At 40.8% G+C, this 25,480-nt stretch overlaps 1 protein-coding gene across 1 annotated transcript in view; it reads left to right on the forward strand.

The window, feature by feature from the left end:
- The window catches only part of LOC111220866 (heterogeneous nuclear ribonucleoprotein C-like), a 38,213-nt gene extending 14,432 nt beyond the window's left edge, over positions 1–23,781 (forward strand). Inside the window, exons 3-7 of the mRNA XM_022744124.1 lie at positions 14,635–14,685; positions 18,510–18,682; positions 20,386–20,499; positions 21,620–21,777; positions 22,346–23,781. Coding sequence (XP_022599845.1) covers positions 14,635–14,685; positions 18,510–18,682; positions 20,386–20,499; positions 21,620–21,777; positions 22,346–22,384 — 535 coding nt within the window. The 3' untranslated portion in view covers positions 22,385–23,781. The remainder of the gene's footprint in view (positions 1–14,634; positions 14,686–18,509; positions 18,683–20,385; positions 20,500–21,619; positions 21,778–22,345) is intronic.
- The last annotated feature ends 1,699 nt before the right edge of the window (positions 23,782–25,480 follow it).

The raw sequence follows: 25,480 nt of genomic DNA on the forward strand, positions 1-25,480 counted from the left end.
TTTTTTTTGACATTTGGTCTCCATGAGAGACACATGCACACACACACTTCAAAGTCCCCTCCCCGCAGCTTTAAGCTCCACTTACTCTTGCAGTTTAACCTGTGATACCTTCTGATGAATGCCCTTCAAATACCACACTCACACACCTGCCCACATGATGGTGTTTTTTTATCAGTATGATGACCATCCGTTGACAGAATTCATTCAACTATCACCACTACATACCAAACATCAGCCTTTACTGTTACTTGAATATAATTTTAATGGGAACCCTAAACCTTAGTTTTAAGCTCGGTGCCATTCATGCAAATTCGTCCACACCACTGTGTGCAGTCCCTGTTTATTTCCCCCCTAACATCCAATGTACTGATTACACAGATGTTACCTGTAAGCTAACCAGCAATGGACACATCAACCATGTGTGTGGGAGTGTTGTTGTGTGTTTTCGTTCAGCTCAGACTCTGACTGAATTCATAACTCGAAATGAACTCTGGGGACTATATGCATGAAGCTGGAGATTCATGGCTATGAATTTTTTTCATCACATTTGTAAAGCTGTGCATACACATGGCTCCATTTTATATCCCAGTCAATGCTGAACTGGGCACAAGTGCACCCTTGGCAAGTGACATATGCGTGCTTTTTGTGCATACACGCAATATATACATCACCCCAGTTCTTGCTGCTATTTCCCTCCAGTCTTTCTTTTTCCTCCCGGTTCTGTTACATGAATAAAGCCCCAGGAAAAGCGACATTTTTTTGCTCAAGCTGAGACATTTTTAACTTGCTCGGTTGCATCTTTGTCTCAGTTTGTATGTCCTTGGCGAATCTGCGCCCACTCACTTCTTTCTGTTGCCTTTGTATGCAGTTGTGCTGCTTTTAAAATTCACCTTGTTCAGTCTAAACCAACCATAACAATTCACTTAAGGTGTGGGCTACATAAAAAATATAGAAATATATATAGGCTTTATATTTTCTGGAAAATCAACTGAGAAATTGTTGATGGATAGAATAATGTGCCAGCCTGTTTTTAGCTGTTCCATAAAATTAATCAAAGTAGCTCATCACTGAAAAATATTGTACAAAATTCCAATACCGATGTCAGTCAGTCCTGCTCAGTAATCTGCAACATTTCCCATAATGTCTTAATCTGATCCAAAGTTTTGGAACAGCCCCATTTTCCACTTTTTAATGAAGTCCACAGAATAACCTTAAATCATGAAAATTACATGAGAACTCATGTACATTTAATAGAAAACAGGTATTTTTCAGGGATTAAGAAGTTGGTTAATTTGCAACTCTCCTGCAGCAATAGGAGTAAATGAAGCCTTGAAAGTTAATGCAAACAATTCCCACAGGTGCCTCAACTTTAGTTGACGACTTACAAACCCTCTGTCTGTACAAAGGCAGTGTTAGAGCAAACTGTGTCACTACACCTTCTGATGATAGGACAATACTGTAGTGAGGGAAGCCGTTCTGTATGTTGCTGTCAGAATGGTCAGAAAAAGGACAAGCAACAAAGGAAGACAGACAGGTTCAGGGGTTTATTGTACAGAAAGATGATGAACCAAGACATCAGAGGAAAATCAGAAGACGGTGGCTTAACATGATGGAAGGGCAGAACAGTCTTCAGTCTCAAAGCTCACGGAGCTGGTTTGGGATGAACTGGACAGAAGGTGAAAGTGAGGCAAGCTGCTGAATGAGTCAAAAATTGAGATAAAGTTTGGTTCCAGTAGAAGATCATGACCTTCTACTCAAATTGACCATGATTCCTTGTTTTTAAAATCTCCAACTGTTTATATGGTCTTTAATTTCAGAAACACTTAGACATTGAATTATGTAAATTTAAATAACAGCTGGGAAAATAGAGGTGATCTGAAAACCTTTTGACCAAAGGGGTATGTCATAAAATATGTTTTTTTTTATAAATATCCTTATTCTATGAAGCTTAAACTTAAATGAAACTATGTACTTTGGACAGTTTGACTTTTTTGCTTTGTTAGTCTTGGAACTCCTTAAAATTCTGCTAATGGCTCCTTCTTTGCTGCACCAGACTGTTCAGGTTTTCTCTGAGCTGAATAAACACAATGGCTTAAAGTTGTACACTTGTCTCCCTCTTTGCCTTTAACACGTCTCTGTCTCTTCACTTTTGATTTCTGTGCCTCTTTCAATCTCCCGTCTTTACGAGAATGAGGCAGATACAGGGAGGTTGTTGACAGAGCATGGCTGCTGTTAGCTGGGGTTTAAGTTTTGCCCAGTGAGGATCACAGACTGCAGTCTGAGGTTGACTCAGCAAATGTCAGTCCTGTCGATCACAGTTAAAACCACAGACGGCTCTCCTGAGGGCCTTTCTGAATGGCAGCTTATTATTTGCTCTAGATATCCCCTAAACGTTCAGATCCTCTCTTGCCATCTGAGGAGGGAACTGGATTTGTTTGGCAGGATGACAAAGTCTAATTAGACACACACACACACACACACACACACACATACATACACACACACGCGCGCACACACACACACACACTCTCAAAGCTCTGGTATTTTTCTGACAGTGCCTTGTCTTTTTCACTTTCCTTTCGGTAGCAAGCAAAGAAGTTAATTTTAGCTCAGTACAACTATGCTGCTTTGCCCTTCATGCAATTGAGCTGAAATGACTTTTAGCTTTTAATTCTTCAATAATTTCATGACAACAGCACAGTTCAGGACATGAAAACGATGCCGGGGCTTGACAGAGTTGAAAAGGCTGGAAGGATTAATTACTCCAGGCAGCCTTGGGTAACCTTTTAACTTTGCGCTCTTAGTCGGTTTTGACGGGGATAGTCACCCCTGTTAGGGGAAGTGTCTTGATATCTGCGCTCCTCATGCTCTTTACGGGGGGAATGGGTGGAGGGGGAGGGGTCTGTGGGTGTCACTTGTCACCTTACTGCTGTGTAATGCTGCTAATTAGCGCTAAATATCTTGAACTCTGAAATTTCCAATTAATGCTCACAGCAAGACCTTGAGTTTTTAATGAATGGCAGCGAGCTCAAGCAGTTGGCCCTCCTGGAGCAAAGCCACATATATACAAGTACGTAGAAGTACGTGCACAGCATCACTAACAGGCACATGACATGTTAACCAGCCCTCTTTTCCAACTCTCACTCTCAAAGTTGGTAAAAAAAAAAGAAAGTATTATTTGCTCATTTGGTTATGTGTTGAGTTGTGTGCAGATGGTCCTAAGTCATGCAGAAGAATTGGACTTATCCCACTCCAAACACTCTGCCTCCAGGAGGATTAGGCCACATTCAGTCAACGCTACTGAACACGTTCCTACAGCGCATACACATAGAGCTAAACCCATACTTATCTACATATGCACATATACCTACACCCACGCTCACACAGAATTCACTGTAGCATACACACACACACACACACACACACACACACACTCTCACACACACACACACACACACACACAAAGGATTCATGGACAGATCCATGAAAAGGTTGTTTACTTAAATACCTGGTTTTGATGCAATGTAACACTCAAGGATGAGTTAATGGGTAGAATTAGTCCTTCATTTCTCTCTTTATACAGGATTTGGTTTGCATAGCGTCCAGCAGCTACAAACCTACTACACTCTTCTAGTGATTCACATTCATAGTTTGTGTCAAGCAGAGGGCAGCCAAATTTGTTACCTGATCAGACTGGATTATATAAAGTGTTTTTTTTTTTTCTGTGACAACAAAACATGCACAGTATTATTCATTTATTTATACCCTGTCCTGCAAGATTGCTAAATGAGCAATTAATGTAACAGCTCTTGGGGCTTTTAATCACAGTAAACACCTGTTACACCTTGTGATTTGAAAGGCAGATTATGTTAATCTTTTGCTTAGATGGTCCAGGGCAATTGACAGTCTCCTCTCCTCTCCTCTCCTCTCCTCTCCTCTCCTCTCCTCATAGCTTCTGTTCAGTGTTTTGAACCTCTCCAGTTGCTGTGGGATCAAAACCCTGCTGCAAATGGTGACATTAAGGTTTAATGGTTACAGACTGTCATGTCACTCTCTTCTGTCCCTCGTGGGAAAACATTTAAAAACACTGTCACTCACGACTTAGCTGTGTCAAATTGATGTATTTCAGTTTTCCATCAGTTGTCACTGCTCTCTGGTACACAAAAAAAAAACAAAACAAACAGGCTGATTCAAGAGACTCGCTCATAATTTCCATCTCTGACATTCTTTGGCTGGTTGGCTAATCAAACAGTAACCATACCATGCTACGCCACGCCTCGTCCCTGCCGTGGCTGATCCTACAAGCCCACTTCATCAGTCGGGAATGTCCACACCCTGACAGCTGTAGGAGACTCTGACTCATTCCTCTCTCCGTCCCCATCCTCCTTGTCTCTTTAACAAACACTCCACTCATCCATTCTTACTCTCCCTGCCCCCTCCACTTCATCCACTCTCATTTGAGACCGCGCGCACACCTATGAGGGTACGTAAGGGATGTATTCTGATGGACGAATGGGCAAAGAGGAAAATATCTTTCTCCTGTGGAACACTGTGTTGAGGCTTCAGTTCCCTGATGCATGCCTGTTGTCTGATATGCGCTGCCTGTTTGGTTCTTGCGCTACTGCACATGCCTTATTGATGCAGCAGCGCTCCCCAGCTCCTCTGCTCCTCTCTGTGATAGTGGAACTGCAATCAAACCTTGAGGGCTGCCAGCCATTCAGGGCTACTTAAACTAAAGTGAGGAACGATGAGTGCAATCTGAAGCATAAAACTTATCTATGTACTTCCATTTTTCAGACTGAATAAATTGCTCTCAGGCCATTATTTAACCTTGATGCATGTATGATATAAATTTATGAGCTCCTTGAGTTGCCATTACTCTAGTACCTCTCATGCTCTGACCTGTGGCTCTATATATCACCGCCCTGCAGTACGTACAGTATATCCAGATGATGCAGACCAGTGGGCCAAGTAGTAATGGATGTCAAGGAGCAGCTTACATGGTGATGTGTTATTGATCAGCTACTTTCCCACACATGGCATTGATTAAAGCAGCAGAGTGTGTGATCGCTGCATGTTTAAGTGGCTTCTCAGGAAATAATAAAGATGCTCTTTGTCAAGTGTTGCCTCTCCCTCCGGATGAGATGTGAAAGCTGCCCTGTGGGGCAGTAATGATTAAATCTTCTATAATTGTGTAGGGAACCTTGTACTGTGATATTGGCATATACCTTGACAAATCTTTTATTGATAAAACAACCAGATGGGTGTGTCAAATAATGCCATATGGCAAAATCAAGGAACTTCATTACAAAAATCCTGTAAATCCAGTAATACCCACTATAAAACAGTCTTGCTCATTTATTTGCAATATTGCCAGCAATGGAACCAGAGGGACCAGAGGGATAGTTTAGTCACCACAGTGTAAACCGTAAAAGTCTCCGACAGTTGACACATACAGTAAGAATGACAGTATATGTCTTTTTGTGTGTGTGAAACCCCAGTGAGAGGGCGTTGGTGTGTGTAGCTAATAATAAATGGAGATGACTGATGACATGTTTTGTGGCGTACAAATGACATAATTGAATTGAATCCATCTGAAATAATATAAAGGTGTCCGTGTGCACATATTTTTATACGGTACATATGTGTATTGAGTGCAGGCTTATGCAGAAATTATGAATGTAAGTGAAATGAGGAGAATTACAGCGACAGTGATTAAATGAAAGGGTGAGAGGGAGTAGATTAGCTTGGAGTCTGTCCTTAGAGAGTGTCTGAGAGGGGGAACGAGCTGCCAGCACTCCCTTCATCTTCCCCTCGTCCCCTATCAAAGCTTCCGTGCTTTCATCTTAATCATACTCGCCCTTAATGTCCCGTGGTCTCTCTTTCTTCTCTTTCTCTCTCTCTCTCTCTCTCTCTCTCTCTCTCCCTCTCTGTCCCTCTCCCCTAATTGTCAATCCGCAAACACAAATGTAGTTTTCTTGTGTTGTGGCGGGGCAAGAAGAGAAATCCCACTGCGCAGTTTTTACACACAATAATCTAATTTCTGCTTGTCTGCCTGCTGTTGTCAGTCTTTCTGTGCAGATGTGTAGGCTATTCCGCTGTGTTCTCTCTTCATTATTCTGCCCTCTTATGTTTTCCATATGTATCACGATGACTGAGTGGTGGTGGTCGGGGGGGGGGGGTACCTGCCGCGGGGGGGGGGGGGGGGGTGGGGGGGGGGGGGGGGGGGGGGGGGGGGGGGGGGGGGGGGGGGGGGGGGGGGGGGGGGGGGGGGGGGGGGGGGGGGGGGGGGGGGGGGGGGGGGGGGGGGGGGGGGGGGGGGGGGTAGTCAACACAATCTAAATTAGTGCTCTTCTGATCTCACACACACACACACACACACACACACACACACACATCATTTCAAGTGTTACTTGTCTTATTTTAGGTTGGGTAAATAGTTTATACCTTTCAAACAAAAAAGAAATAAAATTTGAATGAATAAATGTCCTCATGAAATCAGATCCAAAGACAAAGAGCTTTGGATATATGGTGGATTTATTACAAAAGCAATTTGTCAATAACAAGTTTTAACATGATGAGTATTGTTATACTGTACAAAATGTCAGATAAATAAATAAGGTTATTTTTTTCTTATTGCAAATGTTTCTGTAACAGTTCAGGTAACTGGACTGGATACAGACAATACACAGGAGGTAGCACTGAAAAATCTACAAGCAGGCAACAGGAAGTTAGGAGGTATGGATACAGGCACAGGCAGGACAAAAAACCTGGAACCTTCCAGTGAAACATCATAAATAATTCGTCAAAGTGTGACTGTGAGCTGCTCTTGACTCTTCTTCACTTCTTCTAATGAAATTGCGTTGTTATTTAGTGTGAGCTCTGGCCTGTCCGGGACATTTTCTACTCTACAGTCTAGTCTGTCCTAAGGTTTCATCCGTTGAATTTTTATCATTCCTCATTGCGCTCCACTTTGACGTACACAGTGTAAAAACCTCTCTTGACCTTTGCTTTTCTATCAGAAAAGATATGGAGCTGTGGGATTCACTGCTGGGATTTAAGGGGCAATGAAACCTAGAGGGAACATGGAAAGGCTAATAACCAGCTTGTATCTTGGTCTGTTATTCAAATCAAGTCAAATCGTGACTTGTCACCAAATCCTCCTCATTATTCCTACTTTCCAGCATCTTGCACAATTATCCACTTGCTGGCTATTTTCCCGTGTTTGCCTAATAGAGTATATTACCAAAGCTACTGCAAAATACCACAAGTGAGAAAAGGTCAAACCATCCACACACCTATCTTCATTTGAAAAACCTGATTTACTGTCTAAGCTTTTGCTCACACAGATCTTGGGTCAGAGCATGAGACCACATGACACCACATGTTTATGTTTGTCAAATGAAGACGAGGAAGCTTTCTGCACAAAGCTGAACACTGCCATTAGATCATATTTGCCAGACCTTCATCTGGGTATCAATCGTTTACCTTTGTCTCAGGATTTTCTAGCGCCTACATGAGCACAGGAAAATGAATGATGACCTATTTGCTCTGTGTGCAGTTTACACATCGAGCCCATATGCTCATACAGACTCGGCTGAGGTTTGTAAGTGATAAAGATTTTTTTTCCCTCTGTATTCAAAACAAATTGCACAGTGATTCACTTATAAAATCATTACGCACAAAGCCAGAGAGGCAGGTTTGTGATAGCAAGAAAAATTTGATCAAATCCACAAAACAAGGAAATGCATCAGTCTGAAAAAGTGAAGGAATAAAAACGAGTCTTGAGATATTTAGAGAAAAAAGTCCATTAAATTGGATGATTTCATATAAGAGGTGAACTACATGTACAAAAAAAGAAAAAACAAAACAAATGCATGGTCTCCCTAAGTTGCTACATGTAATTGGACCAAAGCCCAAGCAATTTAGAAATATGTCCATGTACTTCGACCTGAGCTACTACTTGATAGGTAATTACCACAATTTTATATTTAATTCTAAACTCCACTAGTAGATAACGGAGAGAGGCCAGTGCAGGAGTAATGTGCTCCCTGTGCTTTGTCTTTGTTAGTTTGAACCAAGCTGTAACTCCTTGGCTGAGGCAGGCATACGGAGAATTACATTACTCTAAGCGTGAAGACACAAAAGCGTAGATTAATGTCTCAGCACTCTAAAGCAGAAGATATGTCTCATCTGAGAATTGTTTCTTAACAGGAAAAAGCAAGACTGAACAAGTTTGTTAACGTATGAGGGAAAGAAGGGGGTAGCCTGCAACGTCTGGTCTTATGATACTCACCCTGTTTAAATGCATTATTTTTATTTATTATTTTTGGGAACCGTCCTGTTTATTGTTCTGTGTGGAAAAACTCATAGAAATCAAAGAGAGTAAAACTTGAACAACGATTCAGCAGGCATAGTATCAGCACAGCGACAAACCCCCTCTTTGTATTCACATTAGGGGAGAATGTGACCAACTGTTGACACAACATCATTCGCAGTCTGACTGCATTTGTTCACATGACTAATAATGTGACAACAGGTGAGGTGTGTAAAACAATGGCTATATTAAGGAACACAATGAGGAGCACATTAACACTGTTAAAAATGTCGGCACACACATAACAGAAGATTCATAAATCTGTCGCCACATAGTTTGATTCGGCTGAGCATGTCAACCTGTGTCAGCTTGGTATAAATTATTATTATTTGTCTCTTTTGTGCATAATTTCTAAACACATCCATTTGCTGGTGATAGCGTTTTATCCTGTGTCGCTGATTTAAGTGTTTCTTGTCAGATGAATGAAATAATCCTCGTGCTCCTGGTGGCTGGTTTTAGACTATGTGGTGCTCACGGCCCTGTGGCCCTGCGGTGGATTTGTTTGGTGGGATAGGGAAGCAGTGAGGTTTGGGGCCACGTCTGTCTGATAACTATAGAAGTTGAAAATCAGGCATCGGTTAAAATAAAAACTTGACTTTTTATTTTATAAATACAATACACTCACACCTGCATTTTATATGATCTGGAAATTTGTCATCCTTCACCTGCTGCAGTGACTGACGGACTCTTCAGGAACCTAGGACGACTTCCACTGTTAGAATAAGTCTGTATTCTCAGAGGAGCACAAGACAGTCATTAAACATGTCTGTCCTTCACCTAATTCCAAATGCTAATGTAAATCAATGACCATCACATTTTGGAGGAGAGAGAGAGAGAGTGTGAGTGAGAGTATAATAGGTGTTAAATGAAGTAACTGGAACTAATTCCTTGTTCTCCAGTGACAAGCGTGCCTTACATGGCTTTGCACACATTGCTTCATGAATTGTGTGAGTAATATGTCTGAAGGTAGTTGTGTGTATGTGTGCGCACCTCACTGTGTGTGGGAACACGCATGTGTAGGAACATGTACATGTATAAAGCAACCTGCTCAGTAAGTTGTTCAGAGGGAGGAGGGCCTAAACCTAGCTGCTGCTTTTTTTCTGTTCTGTTTTTTCTGATGCTAAATCCAGCATCAAACGTAGTAACCTTTCAGGCAACTGCTGAAATTTTGACTTTTTTTTTTTTTTTTTTTTTTTACCATATTTTGTATTGATTTAAATATTATTTTAATTATCCAGTCTGATTACTAAACAAAGAGATGTTGAGAATGACATGAAGTGATTGTACAGAAGTTTAGGACAAAAAAAAACGATTATTTGTCAAAGACATCACCACAGTCAAGAAAACAAGAGTCTCACATAAAATGTCACTTTGATTTATTGTCAGTGAGATTTAAATTGCATCTGTCAAGGCTCCAAGCCAATTGAACTACATCTCTAATAATTCATCTCACACAGTCTCTCTTTCTCTAGAGCACACACACACACATACACACACACACACACACTGATACACACCTTTGAGGCTTTTCCAAAAAATTCTGTGAAACTGATGGCTTCCTTCAGTGGATGGAGTTGGAGTAAATCTCTGGGATGCCCTGTTCACAAAAAAGCACCTCTTTGCCTAATGCACACACCCACGCACACACACACACACACGCACACACACACACACACACACACACACACACACACACACACACACACACACACACACACACACACACACACACACACACACAAACATGGACACAGACACACACACTCAGGCATGCTGAGGCTGAGATGATTTATAGCCAGGCGTGTCTAATGGATTGCTTTGGCACTTGAGAAATTATGAAAATAAATTAATTAGCCTTTAGTGACCCTGCTGTCCATCTGTCTCTCTCTCTCTCTCTCTCCTCACACACACACACACAAACACACACACACACACACACACACACACACACACACACACACACACACACACACACACAGGGCTAAGAATAAACAGTGACCCAGGCACCTGGCTGCTCACTGTGGATGTAAATACAGTCTAAATGGGCTGTAGCTGTCACAGATTTATCTTCACTAAATCACATGCATGAAAATACCTGTTTATGTCATGTCATTACTGCGCCGCGGTGACATTTTCAGTGACCCAAGTATCATTACAAAATGAATGACCATATATTTGTTATTCAATATTCACAACAATTAAGTGATGTACATAAAGAGGAAAGTAGAATTGGAAAGATGAGTTCAAAATCTGCAGCCAAATCAAAAAGAAAGAAACAGATAAAAAAAGGATAAAAGCTAAAGATTACAAAGTGCCTTTACTGAGAAAAGTGATTGAACACATATTAATTATTCTGTGTGGCACGGGGCTCTACAGACTGCACAGAGATGAAGGTAAACCAGTGAACGCCATGTCTGAAAGAAACAAGCAGAGAATGAGCAGCAGCTTAGTTCCCCCTCAGTGAGGATTCTGGAGAATAGCTGTTATTTTCTGTCTCTCTTCAGGCTAACTTCACTCAGAGAACAGAAAGCTCAGCTCAGCCCAGGAGGTGTGGAGTAACTGCTTCTCTTTTTCTCTGCGCTTGTTTGTCTCAGTGTCTCCTTAACTGGTAAACGGTGAAAAAGCAGAATTTACTAGAAATACCCTTGTTTCTGTTGTATCCTGAAAATGCACAAGAATCCAGATGTCTTAACTGGTTTGACAAAATGAGGTAAAACAATATGTAGACCTCCTCCATTATAAACAAGATAACAGAAGGCAGTCTTTAAATTGGATTGAAATTACGCTTTGTATTTTTGGCAAGTGTGCAGATCAGACATGAGCACTTGTTCTGAATTATTTTGAGGTTTCCTGTCTCCTGAGCTCTGAAAACCAGCTGGTACGAGACCGAGAAGAGTCCATGAGAGTAACGCTTGAGGGGACATGATTACGGTCCACTCCAAAATAAGTCCACACTCCAGATCCACACAAGCACACACAGAGGCTGAGAGGGCTGCGCTTCTCATGCTTGTGATGTTTGTCTTTGTATATTTGTACATGTGTGTAATTCTGACAGTGGAAAAGTATTGGGTGAAGTCCCCTGCTGCTCATCTCAAAGAGGAGATGAGCTGTAACCACAACCACCTCCCCGAACAACAAATGAGCAGATGGCAAGGACTGTGGGTGTGTTAGTTTCCCAAAATATGTTAGCGTGTCCTGAAAATCTGGTATTTTTTGTCGAACATGGACTTTTACTTGGATATGAATATATGGTAACAAGTCACTCTAAAATTTGTCAGAGATCTTTTAATGCAAATTGCTTAATTTTTTTTTCATCTTAATTTTATTTTAATATCTGCTTACTTTAAACCAGCGGTTCCCAACCTTTTCCATCTCACCGCCCACTTGAAAATCTAAAAAATGTTGACAGCCCACATCCGACCCCGTAACAATATGGAGGCCAAACCATTGCCTTGCCTTTGGGATCGCTTGTCAATTCAGCATCTGTCTCTTGACTCTCTTTCCTTTTAATTCTTCCTGTCGCTAACCAGCTATCCATTTTGATTTTGATTTTTGCCATGGATGTAATCTTTTAGCGCACAATCAGACTGAGAGAGCAAACAAGTATACAATGTGGTGCGGCTGGCAACAACAGAAAAGTTCCTATCATTGGATTATCACAGTGATCGGCGTTAATACAAAAGAAATAGATAAAAGCAGTTTTCTACCATTTTAATGTTTTTAAAGATCATTCATTTTAAAACATTCAAAACATTTTGTATTTTTATATATACGTCTGTATATACGCCTTTTCACCAAAATTTTTCTGTTTTGCAAATGATTTCTCGGCCCACTTGCAAAACCTTCATGGCCCGTAGGTTCACAGCCTCTGTTTTAAACTATATAAACAATATTTTTTTACCAAAATGAGAGGGCTCGTTCTTAAAGAATGATTCTGCGGGTGCCCTCAGCACCACAGAGTGTTTTGTGTCTTTCAGCTCATTGTTTTGGTTTTGTTGTCCACAGGTTTACTGTCCTGGTTCTCACCACTCTCATCAGTGTAGCTTTTGGCTGCAGCAGGCAGCTGTTTTTAACCAAAAAGCTCTGATAAACCCACTGTGCACCACCTGCCGAGCATCTAACAGCAGACGGACAAAGTAAGCGAGTAGTTGGTAAACATAGTGGAGCATTTAGCAGCTAAAGAGCCAGATATTTCCATCAGGAGTTAGTGGAGACCAAAAAAAAAACTGATAGAAGAATGAATATTGGACTTAAATTCATCAGACGGACACAAACAGTACTCCAAATGAATGCTAATGCTGCTCTGATTATGCTGCTAGATGTGTAACTGTTTCCTAACAAAGTTGCATCTTGTGTCAGTGTATATTAGAAAAAAAGACTTGCACATTGAGAGATGCTAAGCAGGAGCTCAGTATCTTGCATTAAAGTTGATTCCTGCAGGCTGCTGATGCGTTCAAGATATTTATCCAATCGATACATCAAATGAACAGTTCAGTCCCTTCTTTCTTCAGTTTTCATACTCATATAAGAGAGTTCTGTGTGTCTCAAACCTTCTAGTTCAAATGAAGGGTCATCCAAATGCATCTAAAAGCAAAAGTGTTGATACCTGTCCGCAGGTGTGCCAAAAAGCCAGCCTTCACAGAGAGGAGCATGATGCAATGAATCAGAGAAATGGAGATAATCGCACACACTTTTGGGCAGGCTATCCTCAAAAGCATTCTTGGTGTTGCTCTTAACTGTACACCCCAAAAAGTCAGGAAAGTAGGTGTGTGAAGAATGAAAAAAGACGAATTCAAGAGGAGTTCAAATCCTGCAAAGTGTCTCACTTTTACACACCTGGCCAATCGCTGCTTGAAGTGGGTGTGATTGTCAGATTTTTGGTTTCAGAAAGTGACAAAAATGATCAGAATCAACCTTTCCAGTTTTGACACTGGAAAAAGAATAGATGCTCTTTGACTATCCAACAAGTACTTCTTTGAAAGCGGCAATAATTTGGATATTTAAAACAAGGTCAAGAGAATTATCACTTGAATATGTAGATCCCCTCCGTTTTACAGAGCTTTATAGTGAATTTCCGATCATTGTTGTAAATATTGGAGTTAAATTTGCCATGTGTAAAGAAACATGACTCCAACTTGTTTCCACTGGTCCCAAGAGGACAGAAAAAAAACTGTTATTGCAGGTTAATGTAATACTCAGTAGAAGTATAAGTGATCAAAATATAATGGTCAGTACATCTTCAATGCAAGTACATTGAACAGTATGCAGGAATCTTCTTTTTTATACGTTTACAATGCAAATAAATCTTTGTCATGTGAGTAAAGCAATTGAATTGAATTGAATTAAATCGAATTGAATCAAATTGAATTCAACTGAGAGATTGATTAGAGTGAGACGGAGAGAGTGAGGTCAGTTTAAAGAAAGAGAGAAAGCATGACATATAAATGAAAGAATGACAAAGACGGAGAGAGAGAGAGAGTGAGTCAGTGAGAGAGACAAAGGGAAACAGAGGGAGGGTGAGCAACATGGAGGGATTATTAGCGACTCTGTGTGGGGATTATGGAGGAATGCTGAGGTCTGACACACCAGAATGTGATCTCACTCTGGCTTAGTGTCACTTTTCTCTCCTCCACTTCCTCTGGTTTGTTCCACAGGTACACGTCAGACTACCAGCCCATATAAGTTCACTCCTGTCACATCACTCACCTGCCTCTGATTCTCTGTCTCTCACACACACACACACACACACACACACACACACACACACACATACACACACACTCACACACACACACACACACACACACACACACACACACACACACACACACACACACTCACACACACACACACACACACACACACACACACACACACACACACTCACACACGCTTTCACAGCTTGCTTCACCAACTTCACACATGGAGGTGTTCAGTGGGTAGTACAGTTGAAGCATGAGACAATTTCTATGGATTTTCCTCCTTTGATGCTGCAGCAGAACAAATCCAATGTCTTTTTCCAGCTGGCTGGAGATCATGAACACTGTATTCTTTCCAGATGAAGTGATTGCACCATATAACTCTGTTGCAACTCACACACACACACACACACACACACACACACACACACACACACACACATTGCTGTTTGTTAAGACAAATATGTGATAGCCAAGTAAAAGTGTATCACGTAGTTTTGACAAATACTTTACTAACCTCCTCCTCTTTCTTTGTCTCTCTTTCCACCTCTCCTGCAGATCTGACTTTGACCTGGACTATGACAGCTATCACGAGGACTACTATGACAGGTACTGTCAGAAAGCTATGCATGGCAGCTCGCACACCTTATTGCTTGTCTGCGTGTCACAGGAGGCTAAAAGGGATGAGGCTAAAGCAGATTCTTCATCCCTGCTGTCTCCAGTAGTCTCCCCGCTTCCCATCGCTGTCTGCCACACAGCTGTCAGTCATCCGGTCTTTGCTTACAATGTTGCCTGTTACTGCTCAACAGCCTGGAGCTCACCCGTCACATTGACACACATGCAGACAAAGAAATGTGTGCACATGAACTCAAAAAAAAAAAAAAAAAAAAAAAAAAAAAAAAAATCTGTATTTCCACATACACAGACAGGTGCACACTGAAACACATTCAGATTCTGGATTCATGATGTGTCGTCCCATTTGAGGATACAGTGAAAATCTAAGATTCTACTAATTTTAAGTGTTTAGCTCAGTCTGCATTACATCATTCACTTAAGGCCACACATCGAGCTTTTCTTGTCTGATACAGCGTAAGACGACGATAATATACAGATGTGTACTGTGTCTTAGTGAGGTGTTGGACCACCACAAGTCACTAGAACAGCTTCATTGCTCCTAACTTGCATAGATCTTCCGAGTTCCAAGTTTCTGAACTCTACTGGGGGGGTAACTACAATTCTGCCAAAAGGGACTCCCTCACTTGGTGTTTTGGATGATGTCTAACACCATAGTGTTAGACATCATCCATGTGCTTTTCTTCATGTGCCATAGTGCACGACTGGGTCGAGATGTGGTGACTGTGAAGGCAGAAGATCCTTTTCATACTCATCAAACGGTTGGACTCACTTAATCAAGTTTTTGTTTTTTCCTTTAATTTGTCACCAGTCTGTATCTGTGAAGGGGTTGATACATTTGTTCATCAGTAGAAATGCCTCAACAATTGAAGACTCAGTTCATTAAGCATGAAAGCTTAATGAATATTGCCAGATATTTAAGATGAGACTGTATCGGTCCAAACTGCTATTTTAAATTGCTATTATCTATTTGTGCTATGTGAGTCTTTGTCAGTGTGTTGACAGTGTAACCAAACCCTGTCCCTCTCAGTCTAAGAGCAACCAGTATTGGACTGAAATTAAAAATTGAATTTCACTTAAAAGACCTTTTCTCTTTTGCATCTCTAAAATGAAAATGAAACATGACGACCTCTGTCGTAAAAATGTCACAGGTTACAAGTTACTGTCACCTAAGATTAAGTTCTTAGTAAATATGCAGTTCTGCAGCAATACATTAGGGTTATATAATTCCCCTTAAAAACACAGAAACTGAGCATATTGTCTGGGGCTCAGTTTGCAGTGTGTTAGAAGGTGAGGATACAGACTTGTGCAGTGCACAGTTAAGGGCAGTGGTTACGTGGATGAGGAAGTTAGACTGAGCTCTGTATTATTGGTCCTTCACTGAAATTGCTCAGGGACCTTCCTACATCCCCCAGGCCTCACTCATAAACACTCCACTCAGCACATCTGAATAAAAGCAGCCAGTCGCATTGTACACACACACACACACACACACACACACACACACACACACACACACACAAAGACCTTATTCCATTGCCTTTCTCGTACTTATCGATGCTCTGGTGCTCTGAGTATTAACTGTCATCTTTTCTTTGTTTTTTTCTTCGTCTTTGGTTTGCTTTGCTCTGCATTTTTCCGTCTTTGCCCTGGGGGGGAACACTCACCACTGATTTTTAATTTGTTTTTAACACAGTGCATGATTATTCCCCATTCTGTTGGCTAGCACTACTGACAGCTGTGTGTGTTTGTGTTTGCCTCTGGGTGCGAGTGGAATGGAGACTACGTGTGCATTTTTGTTCCTGTGTTTGTTGTTTGCGCGCATCAGTGTGTGGGGAAGAGAGAAATGACTGTTTTTTTGTCCGCTGTCCTCTTGTGCGAACACGAAAGAAAAGTGTCTTTCAACACACAGATAACAGCTCGAGCTGACAAAGCTGCTTTTCGTGTGGGGTCTAATCCATAGAGACAAACACTCTCTCTCTCGCACACACTCCCACACTTTTCTGTAATCCTCACTCGTCTACAGTCTCTCATTGTCTGAGCTTCCATTCTCTGAGATGACACTTCAAAGCCGGTGTAACAACACATTGTCTAGCTGCCCCTGCAAACTGCTCTAAAGGACTTTAAACTCCCATAAGTCTTTGGTCTCTGTGTCTCCCCACATGGACAATGCTCAAAGCCTCTAATCTTACACACTTATGGTGGCCTAATACACTTCATCCTTATGTGACACTGTGATACCTGCGTGTCTGTGTGTGTGCTGTGGATGTGCTAAGAACACAGTCTGTGCAGAAATCCCCGTATCATGTAGAGAGGCTTCACAGAATATAACACAACAGAAAACAACAGAAAAAAACCTTTCAGTAAGCCAGCCTGCCTCTGACTGACTGGCTAACAGCTCAATCAGTAAATCTACATTACTGGCCGACTCAGAGTCCTTGCAGCTGACAGCTTGTCTCCCTGTTGCTGGCTTGTGATATACAGCAGAGGAGCTTTTCCCTCTCCTGGCTCTGCAGAAACCATTTAGGCTGTGTTCAGACTGTCCTCCATCCAGATATATCCACATTGTGACTAGATTCAGTTGGACTACTGTTACAGTTTCTATTCTGAATCTGTGGTCAACTTTGTGACTCTTTTGGTCGTTTTGTTTAATCAAGTCCCTTAATCTGTTGATCAATTACAGCTGCTACAAATGCACAGAAACCTCAGTAAAATCATTTATAGATGTTGTTTGCCCCAGGTCCTACCCTTCCTGGAGCTTTTCCCGCTAATGATTGGTTAGCTTTGATCCTGTGGCTGTGTTTCACCTGGTCATTGGGTCACTGAATCACCACATCATCTGTATTTCTATTGAAGCACACACACATGCACAAACACACAGTGTCGTTTCTGTAACCACTATAGAGTTTGACTGTGATACACCTCCTGTCACCGGCACTACAAGCTTGGCGGGGAGCTATTGATTGGCCCTGACAGAACCAATTACATTCAGTGACAGATAGAAACATGGAGCTGTCCACAGGGATGAGGCAATGCCAGCGCACGATAGAGAGAGAGAGAAAGAGAAAGAGAGGCAGAGACAGAAAATAAAAGACAAATGAACATAGAATATCAACATCCATATTTATGTATGAGACGCTTGAACAGCTGCTTTTCTTCATGCTATACATATCTTTTCTTTCATTTCTTTTCCTAGCTTGTATTTAAGTATGTTTTATTTAACATACTTTTTTTCATTTTACAAAAGTGCAGTCTAAAATGTTTAATAAAAGACCTTTTTCAAAATTCACAAAATGTTGATTAAAGTCATGAACTAACTTAGATCTTATCGTGTCCTATGAGTAAACAAGACTAATCTGACCAGGTGTTTGATTCCAGTTTTCTGTACAGTTTTCAATACTCTGTGCTACAGATACATTTTTCTGTACCAAAGAAACATTAACATGCATTAACAACTGAGTTACATACTCAGCCCTAGTTTAAGCATTGTAGCATGTTATATATCAATCTGAATGGAGATTAAAGTGATGTTTTGAGTATACACGGATGGCTTTAAATGCTTTGTGATTTGCTTATTCACAGAGAACAGATGGCTCAAACTACCTGCAGAATAATCATCATCTCTGCTGTCCATCTCCATGCTCAGTTTAGTCATTTTCATCAATATGTGGCTGATTATATTGTTTCCAGCTCCTTGTGAGGAGGCTCCCATTCAGAAAAACACTTGCAACCACTTTCCTATACAAATTCAATAGACAGTTTGTTAAAAGTAAAAAAAATTGCATCTGCTGAATTTCCAGGGTGTATGACTACCAGCGTGTGCCGGCATCCCTGTCTCCTTTACACCTGGGACCCAGTCTGGCCAAGCGATCCCGCTCCTCTTCCTCCTACTCCTCCGGACACAGACGCAGTCGAGACAGAACCCACTCCAAAAGCTCCAGAGCCCACTCCACTAGTTCAACCACAGCCAAGTGTGAGTAATATGACTGCACAGCAAGTGAGATTTGATTAAAATAAAGCTACTCAAAGCTGTTTTAAAAGAAAAAAAAAGAAAAAAACATCTTAGTTTTCATTCATTACAAGTTCACACTGTTTGCCTAAAATTTGTGTGCATTTATTGCTTAATACTGTAAATACTCTATATGGCCAAAAGACATTTATGTAATCTTTGAACATGTTATTCCAAAACGATGGCCGTAAATATGCTGCTATAAAAGCCTCCCCTCTGAGGGGAAAGTTTTCCACCAGATGTTGGAACCTGGCTTCAGGAACCTGTTCCCAAATTGGCCACTATCGATTAATTGTTTGTTTCTTTTTAATACTCTCTGATTTCAGCGTTTCCAATGTGAGGATTTGTCGTTTTTTTCTGTTTTATGTTGTTGTAACCCGAATATCTTTGGTTTTGGACAGTTGCTTAGACAAAACAAGCCATTTGAAGATGTCACCTTGGACTGATGTCATGTGATGGACATGATGATGTTTTATCGGCAAAGCGATTTAATCAATATTTAAAAAAAAAAAAAAAAAAAAAAAAAATCAACTGTTTAATCAGTAATGAAAATGACTGTTAGTTGCAGCCCAGTATGTGGTGGTATCAAGATGCAAAAAAATGCAGCCTTAAACCAAATGACAATAGTGTCCGCATACTTTTGGCCAGATAGTGTACGTCTGATAAAGAGCAGTCATCCAGGTGCTTCATACACAAGAAGCTATGTGCTCATTTGGTCATTTGCATCTAATCCTTTCAGTATAGCAGTCACAGAAAAAAATATGCTGTGTGTAGTTTATGCACATGGTTTCTAGGAAGATCAAACAGCTTTTTTAAATTGTTACTTCCTGTTCACTGATGCTGCTTTCATGAGACAGACTGGAAAAATTAGCTGCATTCACTGCTATTCACTGTGTCTGCTTGACACCTAAAGCTCAGCCTAAGTGGCAAATCAGAAAGCCAAATAAACCCTGTACATGCTGCAACAATAGTTCATAACGTCAAATATGATAATAAGATGGACTGTTTTAACATTAAAATTTTTTTTTTTTTAAAAACTGTTTACTTTGCATGCATCTTTCATGGCAGCATTTTTGAAGTAATAGTTTGACGTTTGGACTTAGTGAGAATTAGATGAGAATATTGATACCACTCTAATTTTTGCATGGCAAATACAAACCTGGAGCCAGGAGACAGTTGGTTTAAAGTGTAGCATAAAGACAATGACATCCCAGAATCTCAGGGTGACAACAAGACTCCAATTGTTGTTCTCTGCTAGCAAATAGTCTGGCCCCCCATGAAACCACTACTTGTCATTTCCAGGTTTTGGTTTTTGTATGGCTTAAACAAACAAGCTATAAGATGTTAATTAATGAGTTTTAGAGGAGCTGGTAGGTAAATTCTGTTGCCTTGGGACAGAGCCAGGCAGCTGTTTCACCCTGTTTTCAGTCCTTATGCTAAGCTTAGCTAATAAGCTGCTCTCTCCATCCAGCTACATACAGTATGAAGCATGCAGATATGAGAACGGGATCAATGTTGTATATCTTTAGAATATGAAGTGTGTTCCCCAAAATGTTGAACTATTCTTCTCTCTATTCTGAGGTTGTGTACTTTCTTAATGTCCCACACTCTCTCTCTCTCTCTTTCTCTCTCTCTCTCACTCTCTCTCTCTCTCTGTGTCCCTGCAGTGGGCATGGAGGAGTTGCAGGTGATTAAAAAGGAGCTGACTCTGATAAAGACACAGATCGATGGGCTGCTTGACAGTCTTGACAGGATGGACACACAGAGGAATGACCACAAAGGTGAGACGCTCATTCAGGAAGACAGTGGAGGCAGCTAGGCGTGAGAATGAACGATGGATAATCTATTCGCACATCAAAAACATTTTAAGTTGGACTCCAGCGGTATGCCACTTTCAGATTTCGGCTTGATTAGCTCCACCACTCGCGACCCCAATCAAAACGATTCAGGATCTGTGCCGCAGGGCGACTGGGGGATGGGAATGCTCTGCACCAGCGGAGCCACTCCTGTTATACCTGACAAATCAATTATTTTACTCCAGTCAGGATTTTTTTTTTTTTGAAAGTTGAATCAAAGGCAAAATCAGCTGGAGTAGGGCTGTCTGGATTTGTGGTTGTGAACAAATTATGGAACATGCTGAACGAACAGTGTGGTTGAGGTATCTGACTGATGCGACTTCAGAAAACGCACAACTATCAAGGCCTTGAGGATGACAGCGGAGGGAAGAGCTGCTGCTGCCCTCATGTGGACATTTCAACAGAATACAGTAACTACCAGCTCAGGGACTGAACAGCACAGAGGTTTATTATCCCTCCTAAGGAAATTGCTTTTACTGCAATCTTAATTAAACTGATCGTAAACTGAAACACAATTTCCACCTTGTCCTCACCGTGTCCTCAGTCACTACTGCACTAAAAAGTTCTTGTTGAAAAAACAAAGACAGTGCTTCAACCTTGAACCTAGAGGTCATTATCATAACATCAGACTGAATGTACAAAGTTGACAGTTTATTAAGAAGAGAATGTGGCTAGTGCAGTTTAGCAGCTGTGGATGTACACCTGCACAAAAGTGTGTATGCATATGTGTGTTCTCCTATCTACTTTCAATGACCTTGGGCGATTGATAGCACTCATCTTCCTATTAATTTATCTCCGGCTCACCTTGATTCCCCTGTCCCTCACTATCTAGCCCTGCTGTCTCTCGTTTCCCTCTCCCTATCTCCTCATCTGTCCTTCATCCTGTCACTCCCACTCTTGTTTTCTGTCATCTGGTACAAAGTCAGCGGGACGTGCACAGACGTTTTTGTCTTTGACCCACATTAAAACATGTATTTTCTTCAGGACTTAAGATCCAAACCAAATTCTTCTCCCTAAACTCCATGTGTTCACATGTGTGGTGTAGGGTCTCCCCTGAGAGAGGACAGTCCAGCTGGCTCCCTGTACGCTCTGTCAGCCAGCAGCCCAGAGCACTCCCTGTCCTCCCTCTCTCCACCCAGCTCCCGCCATCGAATCCACAGGGAGAACCCTGACCTGAGGGAGCCTGATGATGACCACCACACGGTAACTGCACCATAAGACTACTGTATGTGTACTTTTTCAAGAATGACAAAAAAGTGCATTGGTGAGGGGCCACTCGCCTGGTTTCTGGTGATATTATTAAGATTCATGAGAAAGGTCAAGAATGATGCAGCCGCCATTTTTTGCTAATTTGATTTAAGCAGTGGCTCTTTGTCTGCCTGGGCCCCGTTTTGTGGATATAAAAGATATTACTGTACTTTGACTTAAGTTAAAACAGCAAAAGAAAAGAAAAAAAGAAAGAAAAGAAAACTCTTGTTTCCCACTGAAAATAAAAAAAATGTCCAGAGACTAGATTTGAATTTAAACCTTAAATCTTATTTTAAGAAATTTTTCTTTGGCTGTAAAGTTACACAGACAAGACAACCAGATGTTCCTGTCTTGTGACGCATGCACACATGAAACAGCTACTGAGACTGAGCTACTGTGAAATCAATTCATACTTACATAATGACATTTGTTTTAGTCATTGTGAGCTTGCAGTTTGATGAAATGTCTCTTTGTTTTTTTCTCCTTCACTGTCCCTGTCTCTCTGTTTGTCTGTCCGTCACAGATGAGCAACCACAGCTCTGACCCTGAGGAGGAAATATGAGGAAGGAAAATGAGAAGACGTAGGAGACGTGGATTAAGTGCCAAACACTGAGGAAGAGAACGACAACCATCACCAAACCAACACTCATCACAGCCCATATCAGAGGCTTCATTCCCCAACTGGGCATACATATCAGATAACACAATACATTTAATAGTGTCACAGGCGCTCGGTTTCTGTGACTGTACTGAAAGGAAAAACACTGACACAGACTGATACACACACATACATGCACTGTAGATCTCATTGACTGGAAATTGTTAGGTTGGCCTGAGAGAGGGAGAAGGCATGATCCCATCTAGAAAATACTACAACTGGTAGCAGGTTCATTTACCTTGAATTGAACCCATTCTACTGTATGAGTGGGTTTGCACAGACAACAATATTCCAGTATTAATCCAAATATTGTTGTGTTAATCCAAATGTGACAATGCAGATCTCTGATTAAAACATTATGTAAGCAGCTTACCAGTTTATCTTATTCACATTAAAGTCTTTTTCTGAAAACAGGCAGCATATGTTGGTATCAGACTATATATAATTATTAATAATAATAATTTACGTGTAGTCATGAAGTTTTGCTAGAAGGGTGAGAAAGTTTCTGCTTAATGAAGGACCTTTAATTAGATATTGCACAAACAATATAAAAGACAGAAATACTAATGAATCATGAGCCATTATAAACCATGTAAACAGCTTAATTTCATATTGTGTCAATTTCAGAATAAGGGTAAAGCTGGAATATCTGCGCTTGTAAATGAAAAATCACCTCTCTGGATCTGCTGAAAGAAAAAGAAATGTGTACTCTCCCAAATTTGATCTTTCAAGTGGGCTTTTTATTGACACTGAACTAACGCTTTTTCTTTCTTGTATACAGACTTTAGCTATTCAAAGTAAATTATAGTAATCCAATCACACTGATCATTCAGGAGAGACAACGTGTTTGTTTTTCTGCTTGTAAGTTTCAGTATGCTACTTCTCTGAGTGTAACCCTCTGAAAGAAATGTTGTAATGACCTTGTTCTGTCACACCTTTTAGATATACAAGTAGTTTCTCTACTTTAAATGTTTTAGAAGGATGTTGAAATTCTCTTCCCCTGTGTATTTGGCACTTAAAGATGTGCAAAGGCCCAGGTCAGTGTGTAATATTGTGTATTATTGTAAAACTTAACTGTAATTGTTCCGCTGTCTGATTTTAATCTTGCTTTCCAACTTCTCATATGTTTCTTCTTTTTTGTTTTTGAAGAGAACTGTGATGTTATTATAATTCTTATGGTGTTACATGTTTTTGTTTGCAATATTAAGATAAGCCAAGTGGAAATACTCATTGTCACAGTAGTAAATGTATTTTCATACTGACTCTATAATGCAGTTCATGGTGATGTGTGTGTTTTTATTCTGAAAGACCAAGATGGATCAAGTGAAAAAGAGGCAAACACTTCAAGAAAAAATTGCAAAACTAGTACTGCATATTGTTTATGGCACTAATCGAAAGTCTGCAAGCTGTATATGAAGAAAATCAAATATATCTTACATTAATTGAACTGGGAAGTCAACAGGCTGACGAGGCTGATAATGGTAAATATCACCTTGCTTGCTTGGAGATAGTGGACCGCTGGATCTAGTGATCGTATATCTCTTTGAACCTACAACACCTCTTTTCCTCAGCGCTCGCATGGTCACACCAAAGATCAGTCTGAGCCTCAGAAGCAGTAGCACACAGTAGCACTGCATCCATTGCTTTGAGGGCTGCTAGGTGTGATATCAGCACAGTGAACCAGACTCAGACTAGAGTATTTTCTACCCAAAACACATTACCCATGCAGCACTGAAGAGACTCCAAAATCTAAACCTCTGTCAGTGTCATAATCCAGCAACATGGCAACCACATAGGTCAGGAACAGGTCAAGAGATGGATTTACCTTAGACAGTTGATTACAAAAAAGAAAAGATGCCACTATAATCTTTTCAGTCTGTCATTCTTATCAACAGCACATCCTGTTGAGTCACTATACACAGAAACAAAATCAGACACATTTTGTACAAATCTGAAAAAAACAACAAAGGAAGAGTCTCACCAGCAGCCTCTCCGCCACCAGCTGCCTCTCTGGAAAGCCAGCTTAGCCTTAGAGAGATAAATGAGAGAGAAAGGGGCAAGTTTATAAAGCTGAGGTGCTCAGGCCACACAGGGAGAAAATGGATGATGCCAGTAACTGTGAGTTGGTTTTTATTACCCTTGAAACAACATTTTGGTGTAGCACAGAATCTGAAGATGCTTATGTGTTATTATTGAGCCGGGCAAGTACTTTATAGAAAACACAGAATGTACACAGTGAAGTGCAGACAGGTCTGACTGTCAGTGCAAGTCCATTAAAATTAAAACAAGTCGCACAACTCTTCTCCTGCAAAGGATTCCTGCATCAGGAAATGCAGTTTTGAATCATTCATGTTAATTGTTGAGAGTAATTTATTCCTTACAACACTGTCCTAACCTGAGTAAGTTCAATTCACCGATGAAGACAGTGGGATATGGCCGAAAGCTCTGGTAATGGCTGAGAAAGTGGACTTTGCATTTAGAATATTTACCACACAGCTGTCCTATAGTTCATGTCATAAACTTTTTGGACAGCTGTATCTAAGATGGAAAAATATCATGTAAAATATTACCACAGTCTCAGTTTAGCAGGAGGTGGTCTCTCTCTCTCACCACAAAAACAATCTAAATATGGAAGATTCAAGTCACTTCATTCAATAAAGCATGTTCAGAAATTGCACTGCAAGTCGCCAAATACCACAGCCAGATGATTTTCCACTGTGCTCAAATTTTTTCAAATGTTACCACATAATATAATAATCAGCGATGCACATTGGACCACTTGAAGCACATTGCTGTCTTAGGATAAAAAGTCAGCATGCGCCGAAAACCAGAGTTTGATGCGTGAAAATCAGAAGAAACCGCAAGAGTACAGACATTAATTACATTAATAAATGCAAAGTTGTGCTTGTTATCCACTTTTAGCCCCAAACGACCCCTCAAATCTACTATTATGCTAAATTTCATTATATGAGAGGTTGGGGGTGGGGGTGGGGGTGGGGG

This window comes from Seriola dumerili, unplaced genomic scaffold (assembly GCF_002260705.1).
Source record: "Seriola dumerili isolate Sdu_G_001 unplaced genomic scaffold, Sdu_1.0 BDQW01000003.1, whole genome shotgun sequence".
Classification (NCBI taxonomy): Eukaryota; Metazoa; Chordata; class Actinopteri; order Carangiformes; family Carangidae; genus Seriola; species Seriola dumerili.